At 38.0% G+C, this 16,971-nt stretch overlaps 1 protein-coding gene across 8 annotated transcripts in view; it reads left to right on the forward strand.

Moving 5' to 3' along the window:
• Positions 1–16,971, forward strand: part of FAT1 (FAT atypical cadherin 1) — a 361,321-nt gene that overhangs the window by 255,959 nt on the left and 88,391 nt on the right. For all 8 annotated transcript variants that reach the window (XR_016311628.1, XM_089669573.1, XM_089669572.1 and 5 more), the window contains 3 exons: positions 70–280; positions 4,045–8,112; positions 11,920–12,116. Coding sequence is in view for 7 of the 8 variants with exons in the window: in XM_089669573.1 (XP_089525699.1) it covers positions 70–280; positions 4,045–8,112; positions 11,920–12,116 (4,476 nt within the window). In the remaining variant the exon portion in view is untranslated. The remainder of the gene's footprint in view (positions 1–69; positions 281–4,044; positions 8,113–11,919; positions 12,117–16,971) is intronic.

Here is a 16,971-nt window from a genome sequence, read left to right on the forward strand (position 1 = left end):
ATGGGACGTTTTTTATTTTTCATTGTAAAATTCATGTGCTGGAGTATTGACTGAGCATTCATTTTTCAGGTGCGTGATCAAGATGTCCCTGTCATGCGCAACTATGCCAGGATTGTTATTAATGTGACTGACACCAATGACCATGCCCCCTGGTTTACAAGCTCTTTCTATGAAGGTCGAGTCTATGAATCAGCAGCTGTTGGATCCGCTGTGCTCCAAGTCACTGCGTTAGATAAAGATAAAGGGAAAAATGCTGAGGTTGTTTATTCCATTGAGTCAGGTACGGTATATTATATGTAATAGCAACACATACACCTGAATAGAGGCCTTCTATATATATAGCTGCAGTGCCCAAACAAGTCATTTGCCCATATGTTCATCAAAAATGTTTTGTGAATAGGCTTTTGGTTGCATAGCTGATATTTTAAATTAGCTCGTATCAGTTCCCAGTGTCATAAAATAATATATCTTAAACTTGAGAGCAGAAATCCCTCTGCCCCATGATGATTCAACATGCTGTACAGGTATCTGTCACTGGAAAACATTGCTAGGAGGACTCCATTATCTACAAGGTGGGAGTATGTGTCTGACTTGACCTAGGCTGAGTTCAGCTATACGAAGCAGTTCAGGAATTAAACAGAAGAAACTTTCATTGCTCAGTGATCTATCTTTCAACTAGAAAAATCCAACTTCTTACATAAAAGATAATGTTATACTAATCTAATACTGTACGAATACGATGTATATGGTTTCTGTGCTAGTCTTTCAAGAAATTTGATTCATGCCTTTTCCAGAATGTTTATATATATATATATATATATATATATATATATATATATATATATATATATATATAAAATATAATTAGCAGATCTATGTATATATATACATATATATATATATATGTATGTATGTGTGTATATATATATATATATATATACATAGATCTGCTAATTATTTTTTCATCATACTATATGCTCAGTGTGAATTGCCCAGGTTTTGACAGGGCTTTAATAAAATAAGGTCCGGTATATTTTAATATTGCCTCAGGCCAACTTGCTTTCAGAAGTGGCCTAGGGTAGAAGTTTATGGTCACAGCTCAGTGAACAATGCTGATGTGTAATGTGCTGTAATCCATACCAAACCATCATATTTCCTTTTACTGAAGTGAAAACAGTAAGTTTGATCAACCACTATAGGCCACTGCACATTGAACTTTGCAAATGTTATTAAAGGGTAACTCCATATTTGTGGTTAAAAAAATATAGCAAATACAAAAAAAATAATACAGCATTTACAATTGCTACACAAGCAATGTTGTCATTTAATGCTGTTAAAAATTATCTTTCCTTCACAATCTGCAGCGCTGTAAATTTCTGAAAAATTAATTGCAATATGGTAAGCTGGAGACCTTCTGTACACAGTTGGCATACAGAACACCTCCAAAAATGTAATTTTCTGTGTGTGTGATTGGTTCACTGTTTTTCCCAGAAGTCTGTACTAAGAGACGTCAGATTTTAGCTAACCCTGCAATGGAAATGAAAGTTTTGGTGAGCTACTCTCCAAAGGATGCAGACACTGCAACTTTCCTCATTAGAACCCAGAAAGTGTATCAGCTGATTGATTATGAACCAGTCCCTCCCAATTAGAATGAGCATGCAATCAGCCTTTTGAAACAAAATATTTCCTGATACCAACACAAGGTAGAAATCTGCTACATTTATTAAATTCCCTGTAATGTACAGTGATCCTTTAGAGGAGATTTTTCTCAACAAATGTGAAGTTACTCTTTAAGCCTTACAAGTCTGAAATGCTTATCTCACACAAGCTTGTTTAGAGTTACCAGTCATATTACTATTAACCGAAATCAACATTTATCCTGGTTAGTTGCTATGGGTTATTGTATTCTGAAAATGCCCTTTGACCTTTCAGGTAATAGTTTGGAGTTAATATATTTATTTTAGAGTAAAATAAGGTGCAGCGCTAAATAATTTGTTATGTATCAAAATGTTCTTACTTAAACATCTAAAATCACCATAAACAATAAATATGTGACACAAGTCCAAAAACAAATGTCAATCAATAGTGACTAATAACGTGAAAGAGTGTTGTACACTACAAAGTCCACAATATAAGTGCACGTAAGATCCCAAATGATCTTCAAAATCCAGTTGCTGGATCCGTGGTTAAGGTGATAGGTGTGTAAAGATTGCGCACTCACCAGATACGCAATCTAAATGTGCATATAACAGGTAACCACAGGACATCAAGGATCCTAATAGGTCTGGTCAGATCAGGTCAGATATCCCCTCACTGTATAGAAATGCTGCCACACATGGAAAGGCCATCCTAATTAGATGATTATTTGGCAGGAGACTGAATACAATTGTCCGGCCGCTTTGCTGCTAGGCGTGACCTTCCGGAAATGATTGTTGCAGCTGTCGCTAAGGGGAGCGATCGGGCCGCTGGAGGAAGAGCGGGCCGTGTGTTCGGACAATTGTATTCAGTCTCCTGCCAAATAATCATCTAATTAGGATGGCCTTTCCATGTGTGGCAGCATTTCTATACAGTGAGGGGAGATCCAGCCACTGGATTTTGAAGATCATTTGGGATCTTACGTGCACTTATATTGTGGACTTTGTAGTGTACAACACTCTTTCACGTTATTAGTCACTATAGAGTGATATTTGTGTCACAGATTTTTTGTTTATGGTGATTTTAGATGCTTAAGTAAGAACATTTTGATACATAACAAATTATTTAGCGCTGCACCTTATTTTACTCTATTACTTTGAAGGTTTTATATGGTACCTTGCGGTGCATAGCTGCTGATTTTATCTTTTAGCGCTCACTTATCTTGCTGTTTTATTAATATATTTATTTTATTTCTTTAGCCTATTAAAACTGCCCTCCCTGGAATGTACACTAGAAATAGTTGTCCAAAAAATTTAATTGTAGGCAAAGAGGGCAATTTACAATGGTATATTGTATTAATTTTTTCCTTGAAATAAATGTTATTGTTTTGTGGTAGCAATACTAAACACATTTTCTAGTGAATAAAACAAAAATACAGTTTTTAGAAATATGCGTGGCACGCACATGTGCCTTGTCCTCATACTAATATTTGCACATTTTAAATGATACTGCTGTTTGATTGGCTGATGAAAAAACGGATGACACAATACATCAAAATGAGCCTAAATGTCACATTTTTCCCATCAAAATTCTGGGGGAATAAATTATAACTGTCAATCTTCCATGGCAGCAGCAAAGGGATTCCTCAGATGCTTGTGATATTTTATGGACTTTGTAATGTTCTATTCTGAGAATGGCATAGTGTTCATAGCACAACAGTCAGAGCAGACATTATCATTTACCAACTCCCTAGTGTAATTCCCTCTGCTCGAATGGAGCATTTCATCGTATGCTAATTGCTCCTTTTCATAAACTAGCCTTACACTTTTACTATTATTTGGAAAAAAAATAGAATAAACTAATTATGTTTCCAAAGTAGATTTCACAGCAAATGACCTCTTGTTAACACATCACACAGTCTTCCTATCAAAACCATACTGTGTAGCCTGGCTGATAATCACATTTGCTTTGCTAAGGACTGTAATGGCATAATCATGATTTGGAGGGCCTTGCACAGCCATTTAAAGTTTTTCTTGAGACAGTGGACTGTGTGATTGAATACCACTCATATAATCATAAAAGGAACCTTGCCATGGTTAGGTAAAATATGCATAACATATCAGTGATCTTCCTAGAACTCATACAGTAAAGTGCTGATTTCTTTTTGTTCAGAGCTGAGCGCACGTGTCATCTTTAAATAGCAAAAATTACTTTAAACCTAGACAGGTAACAGCCTAAGCAAATTAGGAGCTCCATAAAAATCCACAAGTTCTGCTTTAAATTAAAGAAATGGTGCATACAATTATTGTAGCGAAAGATTAGGTATGGTAAACTGTTTACTGAAATGTCTGACAGTTTAGTTTGTGCCATTACGCAAGTCATGTTTATTAAATGTACTTTTTTTTCCAGGGAATACTGCAAATGTCTTTTCAATTGATCCAGTACTGGGAATTATTAAGACGGCAAAAGAACTTGATCGAAGCAGTCAAAGTCAGTATGAACTGGTGATTAAAGCATCAGATCATGGAATTCCAACGATGAGCCAGATAACATCCCTACACATTCTTGTCACCGTTTCAGACAATGCAGCCCCCAAATTTATGAAGAGAGAGTACTCTGCTGAAATCAGTGAATCGGCACGAATCGGTAGTTTTGTGGCAATGCTTTCCACTCACAGCCAATCTTCAGTCACGTACGAAATCAAGAATGGAAATATAATGAATGCCTTCGAGATCAATCCAAATTCTGGTGTTGTCATAACACGAGACCATCTTGATTTTGAAACAATTCCATCTTACACTCTTACTGTTCAAGCTACAAACATGGCCGGGTTGTCCACCAATGCAACACTTGTTGTTCATCTCCGAGATGAGAATGACAACTTTCCCATTTTTGCTCAGAGAGAATACAGAGGACTCATTAGTGAATCTGCACCAGCTAACAGTGTTGTGTTAACTGATGAAAACACTCCCCTGGTAATTCGAGCCACTGATGCTGACAGAGAAACAAATGCTTTGCTTGTTTATCAAATTGTTGAGCCATCTGTCCATAAGTATTTTGCCATTGACCCCAGCACTGGTGCGATACGCACCTTGGTCACATTAGATTACGAACAAACAAATATATTCCATTTCACTGTTCAAGTACATGACATGGGATATCCACGACTGTTTGCAGAGTACTCTGCTAATGTTACTATTTATGTGGTTGATATCAATGACTGTGCTCCTGTGTTTTCAAAAGAAGTCTATGAAGCTTCCATATTAATACCAACTTACAAGGGGGTAAGAGTTATTACAGTAAATGCAACAGATGATGATTCTGGTTCATTCTCAGAAATCATATATTCCATAGTTGAAGGTAACATTGGAGAAAAGTTTGCTATTGACCCCTTAAAAGGTGTAATAACTATCCAAAACACCAGTCCTTTAAGGAGCCGTTATGAACTAAATATACGAGCTTCAGATGGACGCTTCTCTACCCTTGCATCAGTGAAAATTACCGTGAAAGAAAGTAAAGAAAGCTCATTGAAATTCACTCAGCGGACTTACTCCGCATCCATTCAAGAGAATACAACTCAAATAAAAACCTTAACCGTTATCAGTGCAGTTGGAAGTCGCATCAATGAACCTTTGTTTTTCCGTATTCTTAATCCAGATATCCGATTTAAAATTAGCCACACTTCTGGTGTCTTGTCAACGACAGGTATACCATTTGATCGAGAACAGCAGGATCTGTACGAAATAGTTGTGGAGGTTACTGATGAGCAAAAACCAGCAAGAGTTGCTCATGTCCTGGTGAAAGTGTTTGTTGAAGACATCAATGACAACAGCCCTGTGTTTGTCAATCTTCCATATTATGCAATGGTACAGGTGGATGCCGAAGTAGGTGACATTATCCGCCATGTTACTGCTGTAGATAAAGATATTGATAAAAATGGAGAGATACATTACTATCTGAAAGATCATTCTCAGCACTTTCAAATTGGGCCATCAGGTGCTATCTCACTGAAAAAAGAATTTAATCCTGATGAATTTCATAAAGAATACTTTATCACCATTGTAGCTAAAGATGGTGGAAACCCTTCCTATTCAGCAGAAGTTGTTGTCCCAATTACAGTAATGAATAAAGCAATGCCAGTCTTTGAAAAGCCTTTCTACAGTGCAGTAATAGCAGAAAATGCCCAGCTCCATAGTCCTGTTGTGCACATACAAGCCAACAGTCCAGAAGGTCTCCGAATAATTTACAGCATCACAGATGGTGATCCATTCAATCAGTTTAATATTAACTTCAACACAGGTGTAATTAATGTGCTTGCACCTCTTGATTTTGAGTCCCACCCAGCATACAAACTGAGAGTTCGAGCAACAGACTCTGTGACCGGAGCACATGCTGAAGTTTTTGTTGATATTATCTTAGAAGATGTTAATGATAATTCACCCATGTTCAAGCAGAGGGCATATTCTGCTACCTTATCTGAGGCTTCTGTTATTGGAACATCTGTTGTACAAGTAAAGGCCACGGATGCTGACTCTGGTTTAAATAAAGCCATTTCATACCACATAGTGAGTAATTATGGAAATGTTTCCCAGTATTTCCACATTGATAGCCACAGTGGACTCATTGTAGTTGGAAAACCACTGGATTATGAATATTTGCATGCATACAGCTTTTTAGTGAGAGCAGTGGACAGCGGAATTCCTCCTTTAAGTAGCATTGCCACTGTAAATGTCAATGTTATTGATCTGAACGATAATCCCCCAGAATTCACACAACATGTTTATGAAGCTAGAATTAGCGAGCTTTCAAAGCAAGGAAGCTTTGTAACATCTATCAAAGCCACAGATCCTGATAGTATAGACACCGAAAAATTAGAATATTCTATTCTTTCTGGCAACGAAGATATGAATTTTGTTATTGACAGCAAAAGTGGAACAATACGGGTTTCACACTTACGGAAAAACATTCTACAATCATTCTATATCCTCAATGTCTCAGTTTCTGATGGAGTGTTTAGAAGTGCAGCTCAAGTCCACATTGCTGTAATGAGCTCCAATTTGCATAGTCCTACATTTGGACAGAGTCAGTATGAAGTAGAACTTTCAGAAAATTCTCCAGTGCATACCCTTGTGACTGAACTCAAAGCTGTTGATGAAGACATGGGAGTCTTTGGTCAAGTTACTTACCACATTCTGAATGAGTATGCAAAGGACAATTTCTACTTTAACGAGAAAGGACAGTTGTTTACAGCAGAAAAGCTTGACCGAGAAAGTCCAACTAACAAAGTCATCCCTGTAAGTGTAATGGCCAAGGATGCTGGTGGAAAAGTGGGATTCTGCTCTGTCAGTATCATTCTAACAGATTATAATGATAATGATCCAAAGTTCCGTGCATCAGAGTACAAGCTAAGCATTGCATCTGATGCACCTCGAGGTTCTACTGTTGTTAGAGTCTTGGCTTCTGATAGTGATGAGGGGGCAAATGCTGATATATCATATAGCATTCTGGCAAAGTCTGAAAGTGTGGCAGAAAATTTTGAAATCAGTCCACATTCTGGAATCATTACCACCAAGGAAAGCCTAGTTGGATTAGAAGATGAAATATTTTCCTTTTTTGTTAAAGCAACAGATGGTGGCTCACCACATAGAGAGAGCATTGTGCCAGTCACTATCCAAATCCTCCCACCTGAAGTGCAAATGCCAAAGTTTTCTGAGCCTTTTTATACTTTAATTATCTCTGAAGACACTCCTGTTGGTACAGAGCTGGATGTTATTAGAGCAGATAGTAGCCAACCCATAATATATAATCTCATGAAAGGAAATACACTTGAGAGTAATATTGATGACATTTTCGTTATCGACAAACAAAATGGCCGGCTAAAACTTGAGAAGATGTTGGATCATGAAACAACTAAATGGTATCAGTTTTCAGTGTTAGCTCAAAGCATTCATGGAGAACACGAAGTAATTACCTCTGTGGATGTTAGTATCCAAGTTAAAGATGTGAATGATAATAAGCCTGTATTTGAAGCCAATCCATATGAGGCTTTCATTGTGGAGAATCTTGCTGCAGGGGCTAAGGTTATCCAGGTTAAAGCTGTTGATGCGGATACCGGACTCAATGGGCATGTTTCATATATGCTGGCATTATCACAGGAACCACAAGAAATTAAAGATCTTTTCTCAGTAGACTTGGAAACTGGATGGGTCACCACTCTTTCTGAGCTTGACCATGAAAAAAGAAACAAATACAACATTGTAGTGATTGCGTATGACCATGGTGATAAAGTTCTGTCATCATCCACTATAATTGAGGTTACAGTGATGGACATGAATGATAATCCTCCACGCTTCAATGCAGAAATATACAAAGGTACAGTGAGTGAGGATGACCCTCTAGGTGGTGTCATTGCCATTCTGAGCACCACTGATGATGATACTGAAGACATCAACAAAGAAACTACAATGTACATTACAGGTAAATTGTTATTATTTTTCAGATTTTCCCATTGCTAGCCATCTAGTAAGTCAGTATACTGCTAATACTATGTAAAAAAACAAAAAAAAAGAAAAGTGTTGACATTTCTAGTTATATAAGCACTCCAAGCTGTGGTTTCATCCACATGTGTCCCTAGGCTCAGGCACTTGCTATGCAGTTTGTGATGGCAAGGATAGGTTTCTTTCAAAAGGTGAAAAGCCAAGGTTGTCCACCTTTGATATAAAATTGCTTACATTATACTCAGTATAGCTTCATAGATACATTCAGATACCTTTTGTACATGAAATATATTTGGATAAACACACATTAGCACTCATGAAATATACAATGCTGTCTCCTTCAGTCAAAAGAAAAAACACTTCATGCATTTTCCCCACCTGCATGAAGAAGCTTTGATCCAGCCACAGCATAGCGAGGAAGGGATTCGTTCTCAGGGGAAGGAGCTTGGCTTAGCTTAGTCAGGAGAGCATATTGTTTTCAAATGGTGTCTAAAGTATGTAGATTTGTCAGTATAAGCACTATTTGACATGAACTACTTTTAAACTACACCCATACTTAAACCAGTCTCAGAAACGTCTGTGACACACAGCATACACTACAATTGCTCACTATCAGTGGCATCCAAAGTTACTTCAAGTCTACCAGTGTCCCTGGTTATTACAACAGGTATTTAGACAAGTGTTGTTGGTTAAATAACAACTCATTCAAGGTCTTATGATAAATAATATTCTGATATCCTAAACATTTTTAGTTAAAACTTTAGAAAGATATGATGATATATAATTGTAGTTTTATAGAATAGCGGTGTCACTCTTAAAATGACAGATGTTTGTTAAGCTTAGAAAGAATAGAAAAATGACACCTGCTATTTCTGGTTGATTTTAAATGTGTCATTTATACCCTGGATTTAATAACTTAGTGAGTCAATTACATAGAACACGCATGCAGCCAATAAAGTCATAAAATACCAAACTTCCCATCCCAATTACTCACAAGCCAGGATCAGAAAGATCGCCCTGGAACCAGCTTCTTTACTAACAAATCTGCTGTGGAAGCTTCCATCTGTGTATTGTCATAGATTTCCTTTAATAGAGGCTTCCTTAAGTTCACTAAATCTTGCCATAGATCATTCAAATCTTGGCCAGTGCAGCAGGGACCAGCTGGGATTCAAACCATCTATGGGCAGGCTGATTGTATCCAAGTCGATTGTTGTACGACTTGGGTACAACCAGCATCAACCATGGGTAAAACCAGCATCAACCCTATCAACACTGACTGTGTTGATGGGGGAATTGAGTGATTTTCTTTCCAGCAACCTTCGGTTGCAGGAATGAAAATCGCATCATGTATGGCCTGCCTAAGTAAAGATGGCTGTAGTTGTGAGATGACCGTTATCAGATCCAGCTGTTTTCTTCCAAATTAAGTTATTGCTAGATAGCTTATTCATATGTTTGCCTGAAATCCCCCCCACCCCACCCCCCCATTCTTCTCATCTCAGATAAGGAACAATAAGAGTATCTGGTCATCTCCACATGCATAGGTGAAATCACAACCACAGTGCGTCTGCGTGTGCCAGCAGGCCTGTGAGTAATCATATCATACCTTTTTATTTCCATGAAAAAAGAATTATAGCACTTTGTAACTTAACGATGTATATTTTTTAAATTGCAATTTACAAAATTTTGAACATTTCTAGAGAAAGGGGCCACAAAATATTTCCTGAAATATTTAACTGCAAAAAATAGGTAAGGAAGTATGACTTATCAGCTGGGGAACAACTGGGGTGCATTTGTTGTTTTTATCCTGATGACAGAAGAGAGAGAGTGAGTGGGCGCCATGCAGCCCATACGACTTTCCTGCCTCATCTGAATTATAGTTCCATTACCTTAGGGCTTGAAATGTTTAGATATATAACATACATTATATACTGTATCCGAAAATTGAAATCTTTATTGTTATATGTACTTTCTGATAAAGGTTTACTAGCCCTTTAATGTTTTTACAATTGTAAAGCACATTTAACTGTGTTTTTTATCTTCTACTTATGCTTCATATTAATTGCCTTTATTATTTTTGATGTTTATTCAATTTAAAAAAATATTTTTTCCATCATAAAATATCTTTTATTCTTGATAATTAAGAATCACTTAGGTAATGTATCAAATCTCATTATGTTCAGGTTATTTGAAATGATGGCTTTGTGTTTTATCTTCTTTTCAAATGTAGAGCTTTTTTATTTAACTTTCTCCCCTCCCAGCCACCTCAGTTGATATATCATTTTGTATTTGTCTTTTAAATGCCATCACAAGTCCTCATTTTTTTAGTTAAGATGTTCTTCTCTTTCATCAAATGATAATTAGCAGCATTTTTATATTAGTTTTGCTACAAGAACTGCATCAGTTACAGTTAAATTGCTAATCAGTCTAACACTGCATAATGTATGTGGTGGCGGTTTGTCTTCCACTGGTGATTATTTATGCATATTTATGCCTAGTTTATGCCTAGTTCTGAACTTTGCAGACCTCCGTATTTATAACCTGGTAAAACTTAAAGTGATACAAAACATACAATTTTTAATTGCCATTATCCTTCTGTTTATGTATACAGAGCATGGCACTGTATTTAATTTGATATTTAAAAAAATCATTGACGTACCCTATTTAATTATTGTTGTTCATAGGTCTCGTCTCATGACATTTTCCAGGTCTTTTCTGTCCTCAGGGAAAGTTCTGAAGGAGGAGTTTCTCATACTCTGCTAGAGTGTGAATCTGTGTCTGCATAGCGCTGATTGGTGCTGTGCCAGCTACATGACATAAAAACACCTTTCAGAATAGAGAATTAAAAAAAAAATCAATAGCAACTAAGTGTTTTTAAATTTTCATACAAATCTATATTTCAAAGCCATACATAGTGTAGGCAGAGTTTAAGTTGACTGACAATATCTTTCACTTTGTTCACACTGTAAAGAAATATGGAGAAGATTCTGCTAATCACATGCTGTGTCACACCCCTCCAGCCTGTGTCTTTGATGTGTATGTGCTGGGACGAACAGGAAGGTGAAGCCCCCATCAAGCAACATCTTATATCCCACCCGATAGTGTTTAGCAATATAAGGACATGAAGGAATGGAATGTCAGATACCAATATCTATACACCCACATGCATGACTTTATAGTCACATGGGCTGCACAGATAAGAAAGAGGAGGAAATGAACAGCAGAGATGGGAGCTGAAACTGGAGCATACTCAGTAGATGTCAGCAGCTGGTCTACACAATCTCAGGCTGCAAGTATCACAAAATTAGCAAGCATTTACAAAGCACATACATTTTGGGCAGCTTTCTGAAAGCCTTTAGAGCACCCTTCTGCTAAAGCGTGGGAGTCCATAATACTGATTTTAAAGCAACCATGGCATTAAAAAGAAATCCCAGGCAGGTATACCTAAAAAAAAAAAAATAAAGTAAATACTTTTTCTCCCACCAGAATGATGCTGCATTGAAGAGAAAACCTTATCTGAAATCTGCTGGGACATTGGCATGGTCTCAGTTGCCAGCAGTGGTTCCTCTTACCAAGGGCTTTTGCAAGGGCTTTGTCAGTATCCTTCAGGCAATATCCCAGGGAATGCCAGGTAGCCCTGGAGGAAGGGACCCTTACTAATTAAGCAGACTTTGCATGGCGTACAAGATCTGCTTTAACATATTGGATTTTACTACTCTTTCTTTTGTATCAGTGTCAATAGCGGATGGTAGATTTTCTGTATGAAACTGATATAATTTATATGTTACAGGAGGGGACCCTCTGGGCCAGTTTGCAATTGAAAACATGCACAATGAATGGAAAGTGTATGTTAAAAAAGCACTTGACAGGGAAGTAAAAGACAACTACCTCCTAAACATAACTGCCACTGATGGAATATTTTCAAGTAAGGCTGTAGTGGAAGTAAAGGTTCTTGATGCCAACGACAACATCCCAGTCTGTGAAAAGGTACAAGTATTTAAAGTGTATTTCCACTTTTGAAGTTAAATTTGGACAACACCTACTTTATATTTGCTCCATGTTCCTATTCACATAGCATAACTTACCTTTTAACTTGCTTAAAATTTCTAGCCAGCTTTCTCCCATGTAATGTTAGTGTTTCTAAAGGCAGTTTTTTTAAATTAATACAATAAACATGTTATACTCACCTACTCTGCAATAGAATTACACAGAGCAGCCCCAAATCTCCTATTATGGGGTCCCCCGCCCTCAATCTTGGCTCCTCCTCTTTTGTGTCTGCCCCTATAGCTAGCCACTTGCTCTGGAGGCAGATGTGCGCTGCTGCCCAATCCTCCTGTGAGGAGAGAAAGACAGGAGAGAACTGCAGTTGGGCATAGCGCTGGACAATCGATACAGAGCTCAGGTAAGTGTTTTTTTTTTTTTGGGGGGGTGGAGTGGGGGGTAAGAACAAGCAGTGGCAAGACATTTGTTACCTTAATGCAGGGAATTTAAAAATGTTTTAGCTTTAGAACCATTTTAAAGAAGGGGCTGGGGAGGTATGGTTTCCATACTGTGCTGGCAGATCTCACTATTAGTTGCAAACTGGATGTGCGCACTGTCTGTCCTAACAAAGCGTGAAGATCTCAAGGCTTGGGTAGCATTTTGTATGTTAATGCATTTTAAACAAATCTGTCTCCTATTTGCATATTGCAAGCTATTCTCAACAAATCAAGCAGTCCTATAGAGTCCTATGTATACAGTGCCTTGAAAAAGTATTCATACCCCTTGAAATTTTCTACATTTTGTCATGTTACAACAAAAACGTAAATGTATTTTATTGGGATTTTATGTGATAGATCAACACAAAGTGGCACATGATTGTGAAGTGGAAGGAAAATGATAAGTAGTTTTCAAAATTTTTTACAAATCAATATCTGAAATGTGTGGTGTGCATTTCTATACAGCCCCATTTACTCTGATACCCCTAATTAAAATCTAGTGGAACCAATTGCCTTCAGAAATCACCTAATTAGTGAATAGAGTCTATCTGTGAGTAATTTAATCTCAGTATAAATACAGTTGTTTTGTGAAACCCTCAGAGGTTTGTTAAAGAACATTAGTTAACAAACAGCATCATGAAGGCTAGGGAACACACCAGACAGGTCAGGGATAAAGTTGTGGAGACGTTTAAAGCAGGGTAAGATTATAAAAAAAATCCCAAACTTTGAACATTTCATGGAGCACTATTCAATCCATCATTCAAAAATTTTAAGAGTATGGCACAACTGCAAACCTACCAAGACATGCCTGTCCACCTAAACTGACAGGCTGGGCAAGGAGAGCATTCATCAGAGAAACAGCCAAGAGGCCCATGGTAACTCTGGAGGAGCTGCAGAGATCCACAGGTCAGGTGGGAAAATCTGTTCACAGGACAACTATACTGCTCAACAAAAATTTTAAAACACATCAGATCTCAATGGGGAAAATATCATGCTGGATATCTATACTGATATGGTTGGGTAATGTGTTAGGAACATAAAGGATGCCCAATCGTTTGATGGAAATGAAAATTATCAACCTACAGAGGACTGAATTCAAAGACAACCTGAATATCAAAATAAAAAATGATGCATCAGGCTAGTTCATTTTTCTGAAATTTCATTGCCGCAACTCAAAATGGTACTCAGTATTTTGTATGGCCCCCATGTACTTTTATGCATACCTGACAACATCGGGGCATGCTCCTAATGAGGTATTGGATGGTGTCCTGGTGTATTTCCTCCCAGATCTGGACCAAGGCATCACTAACCTCCTAGACAGTCTGAGGTGCAACCTGGCGTCGTAGGATGGACCGACACATGATATCCCAGAGGTGTTCTATTGGATTTAGGTCAGGCGAGTATGGGGGCCATTCAGTGGTATCAGTTCCTTCATCGTCAAGGAACTGCCTGCATACTCTTGCCACATGAGGCCGGGCATTGTCATTCACTAGGAGGAACCCAGAACTGCACCAGCTTAGGGTCTGACAATGGGTCCAAGGATTTCATCCCGATATCTAATGGCAGTCAGGGTGCCATTGTCTAATCTGTAGAGGTTTGTGCGTCCCTCCATGGGTATGCCTCTCCAGAGCATCACTGACCCACCACCAAAATGGTCATGCTGAACGATGTTACAGGCAGCATAACATTCTCTATGGCTTCTCCAGTCTTTTTCATGTCTGTCAGGGTGAATCTGCTCTCATCTGTGAAAAGCACAGGGCGCCAGTGGTGGACCTGCCAATTCTGGTGTTCAATGGCAAATGCCAATCAAGTTCTATGGTGCCGGGCAGTGAACACAGGGCCCACTGGAGGACATCGGGCCCTCAGGCCACCTTCATGAAGTCTGTTTCTGATTGTTTGGTCAGAGACATTCACACCAGTGGCCTGCTGGAGGTAATTTTGTAGGGCTCTGGCAGTGCTCATCCTGTGTCTCCTTGCAGAAAGGAGCAGATACCAGTCCTACTGATGGGTTAATGACCTTCTACGGTCATATACAGCTCTCCTAGAATAACTGCCTATTTCCTGGAATCTCCTCTTGAGACTGTGCTGGGAGACACAGCAAACCTTATGGCAATGGTACATATTTATGTGCCATCCTGGAGGAGTTGAACTGCCTGTGCAACCTCTGTAGGGTCCAGGTATCGCCTCATGCTACCAGTAGTGACACTAACCCTATCCAAATGCAAAACTAGTGAAAAACAGTCAGAAAAGATGAGCAGGGAAAAAATGTCAGTGGCTTCCACCTGTAAAACCATTCCTGTTTTGGGGGTCATCTCATTGTTGTGCATCTAGTGCACCTGTTGTTAATTTCATTAACACCAAAGCAGCTGAAACTGATTAAAAACCCCCTCTGCTACTTAATCGACCAGATCAATATCCCAGGAGTTTAACTGACTTGATGCTAAACTCTGATTAAAAAGTGTCCCTTTAATTTTTTGAGCATTGTATTAGTCATGGACTCCACAAATCTGGACTTTATGGAAGAGTGACAAGAAGAAAGCCATTGTTGAAAGAAATCCATAAGAAATTCCGTTTGCAGTTTGTGAGAAGCCATGTGGGGGACACAGCAAAAATGTGGAAGGTGCTCTGGTCAGATGAGACCAAAATGGAACTTTTTGGCCCAAAAGCCAAACACTACGTGTGGCGGAAAACTAACACTGCACATCACCCTGAACACACCATTCCCACTGTGAAACGTGGTGGCAGCATCATTTTGTGGGGATGCTTTTCTACAGCAGGGGCAGGAAGGCTGGTCAGAGTTGATGGGAATATGGATGGAGCCAAATACAGGACAATCTTAGAAGAGAACCTGTTAGAGTCTGCAAAAGACTTGAGACTGGGGCGGAGGTTCACCTTCCAGCAGGACAACAACCTTAAACATACAGCCAGAGCTACAATGGAATGGTTTAGATCAAAGCATATTCATGTGTTAGAATGGCCCAGTCAAAGTCCAAACCTAAATCCAATTGAGAATCTGTGGCAAGACTTGTAAATTGCTGTTCACAGAGGCTCTCCATCCAATCTGACAGAGCGTGAGCTATTTTGTAAAGAAGAATGGGCAAAAATTTCACTTTCTAGATGTGCAAAGCTGGTAGAGACATACCCAAATGGACTTGAAGCTGTAATTGCAGCGAAAGGTAGTTCTAAAAAGTGCTGACTTGGGGGTTGAATACAAATGCACGCCACACTTTTCAGATATTTATTTGTAAAAAATTTGAATAAACCATTTATCATTTTCCTTCAACTTCACAATAATTTGCCACTTTGTGTTGATCTATCACATAAAATTCCAATAAAATAAATTTACATTTTTGGTTGTAACATGACAAAATGTGGAAAATTTCAATACTTTTTCAAGGCACTGTAAACCTCCTAAAAAATAACTAGAAATTAGGATTCTTTTTCTAATTATTTGTAGGTATGGCGTGTGAACGGGAATGCATTACACATATAGAGTGGGGGGGTTTCTCAAATTTGATTGCAAATGTACTTTAAAGCTTTCTGTTCATACAGAACCAAAATGAAGGTATCATGTGTACTGTAAGGAGTTTCTTTTGTCTTTATGTTTATTCCTTGTTATAGAAACTCAGCTTTGTGACTGGCCTATCAATTATGAACAGTTAAGTGTCAAATATGCATATATCTAAAGGAATTAGATTAACATTCACACATTGCTTAATGGTAGATTAGGTGTGATGCAAGTAATTTCATTTAAAGTAATGCCCATTTAATGAGGATAGTCTGCCAGTGGTAGTTATTGCATGCAATAAAGAAGTCAAATATTTGAAAGGTCAATATAATATAGGTGAGGAGAAAGTTTACATAAATCAAACCCTGTATGTTATGCCCTTCCACCCACAACCTTGTAATTCTCCACCAAATCATGAATGATGACTAGTAAATTGACATGTTAAGCACCTCTTCCTATCTAAACTGACAACTATATAAAAAATAATAAACAAAAACCTTTGAACAAACTGCAGTATTACAACTAAAGTGTTTGTTTATTAGGATGCAAAATGTAAAATATGTGCATGTAGAGGATACCACTATTTTAAAAGCCAAATTAAGGGTTTTTTTTATGTTTGCTTGAAATATGACTAGATTTAGAAACCTTTGGGGAAGATTTACTAAAACTAGAGAGTGCAATATCTGAAACCAATCAGCTTCCAGAGTTTTTTTTTTTAATAAATAACAATTTTTACTAAACTTTTTCAAAACATACAGTACTTTGTGTAACATTCTACATGCAAGAGAAGGATCACATAGCCTGACGATAAAAGAAAAATAACAGTTACATCAGGAAATTCAAAGTCAGTTTTCCA

Source organism: Staurois parvus, unplaced genomic scaffold, assembly GCF_062004578.1.
Source record: "Staurois parvus isolate SC_StPar_1 unplaced genomic scaffold, SC_StPar_1.0 ptg000080l, whole genome shotgun sequence".
In the NCBI taxonomy this organism is placed as follows: domain Eukaryota; kingdom Metazoa; phylum Chordata; class Amphibia; order Anura; family Ranidae; genus Staurois; species Staurois parvus.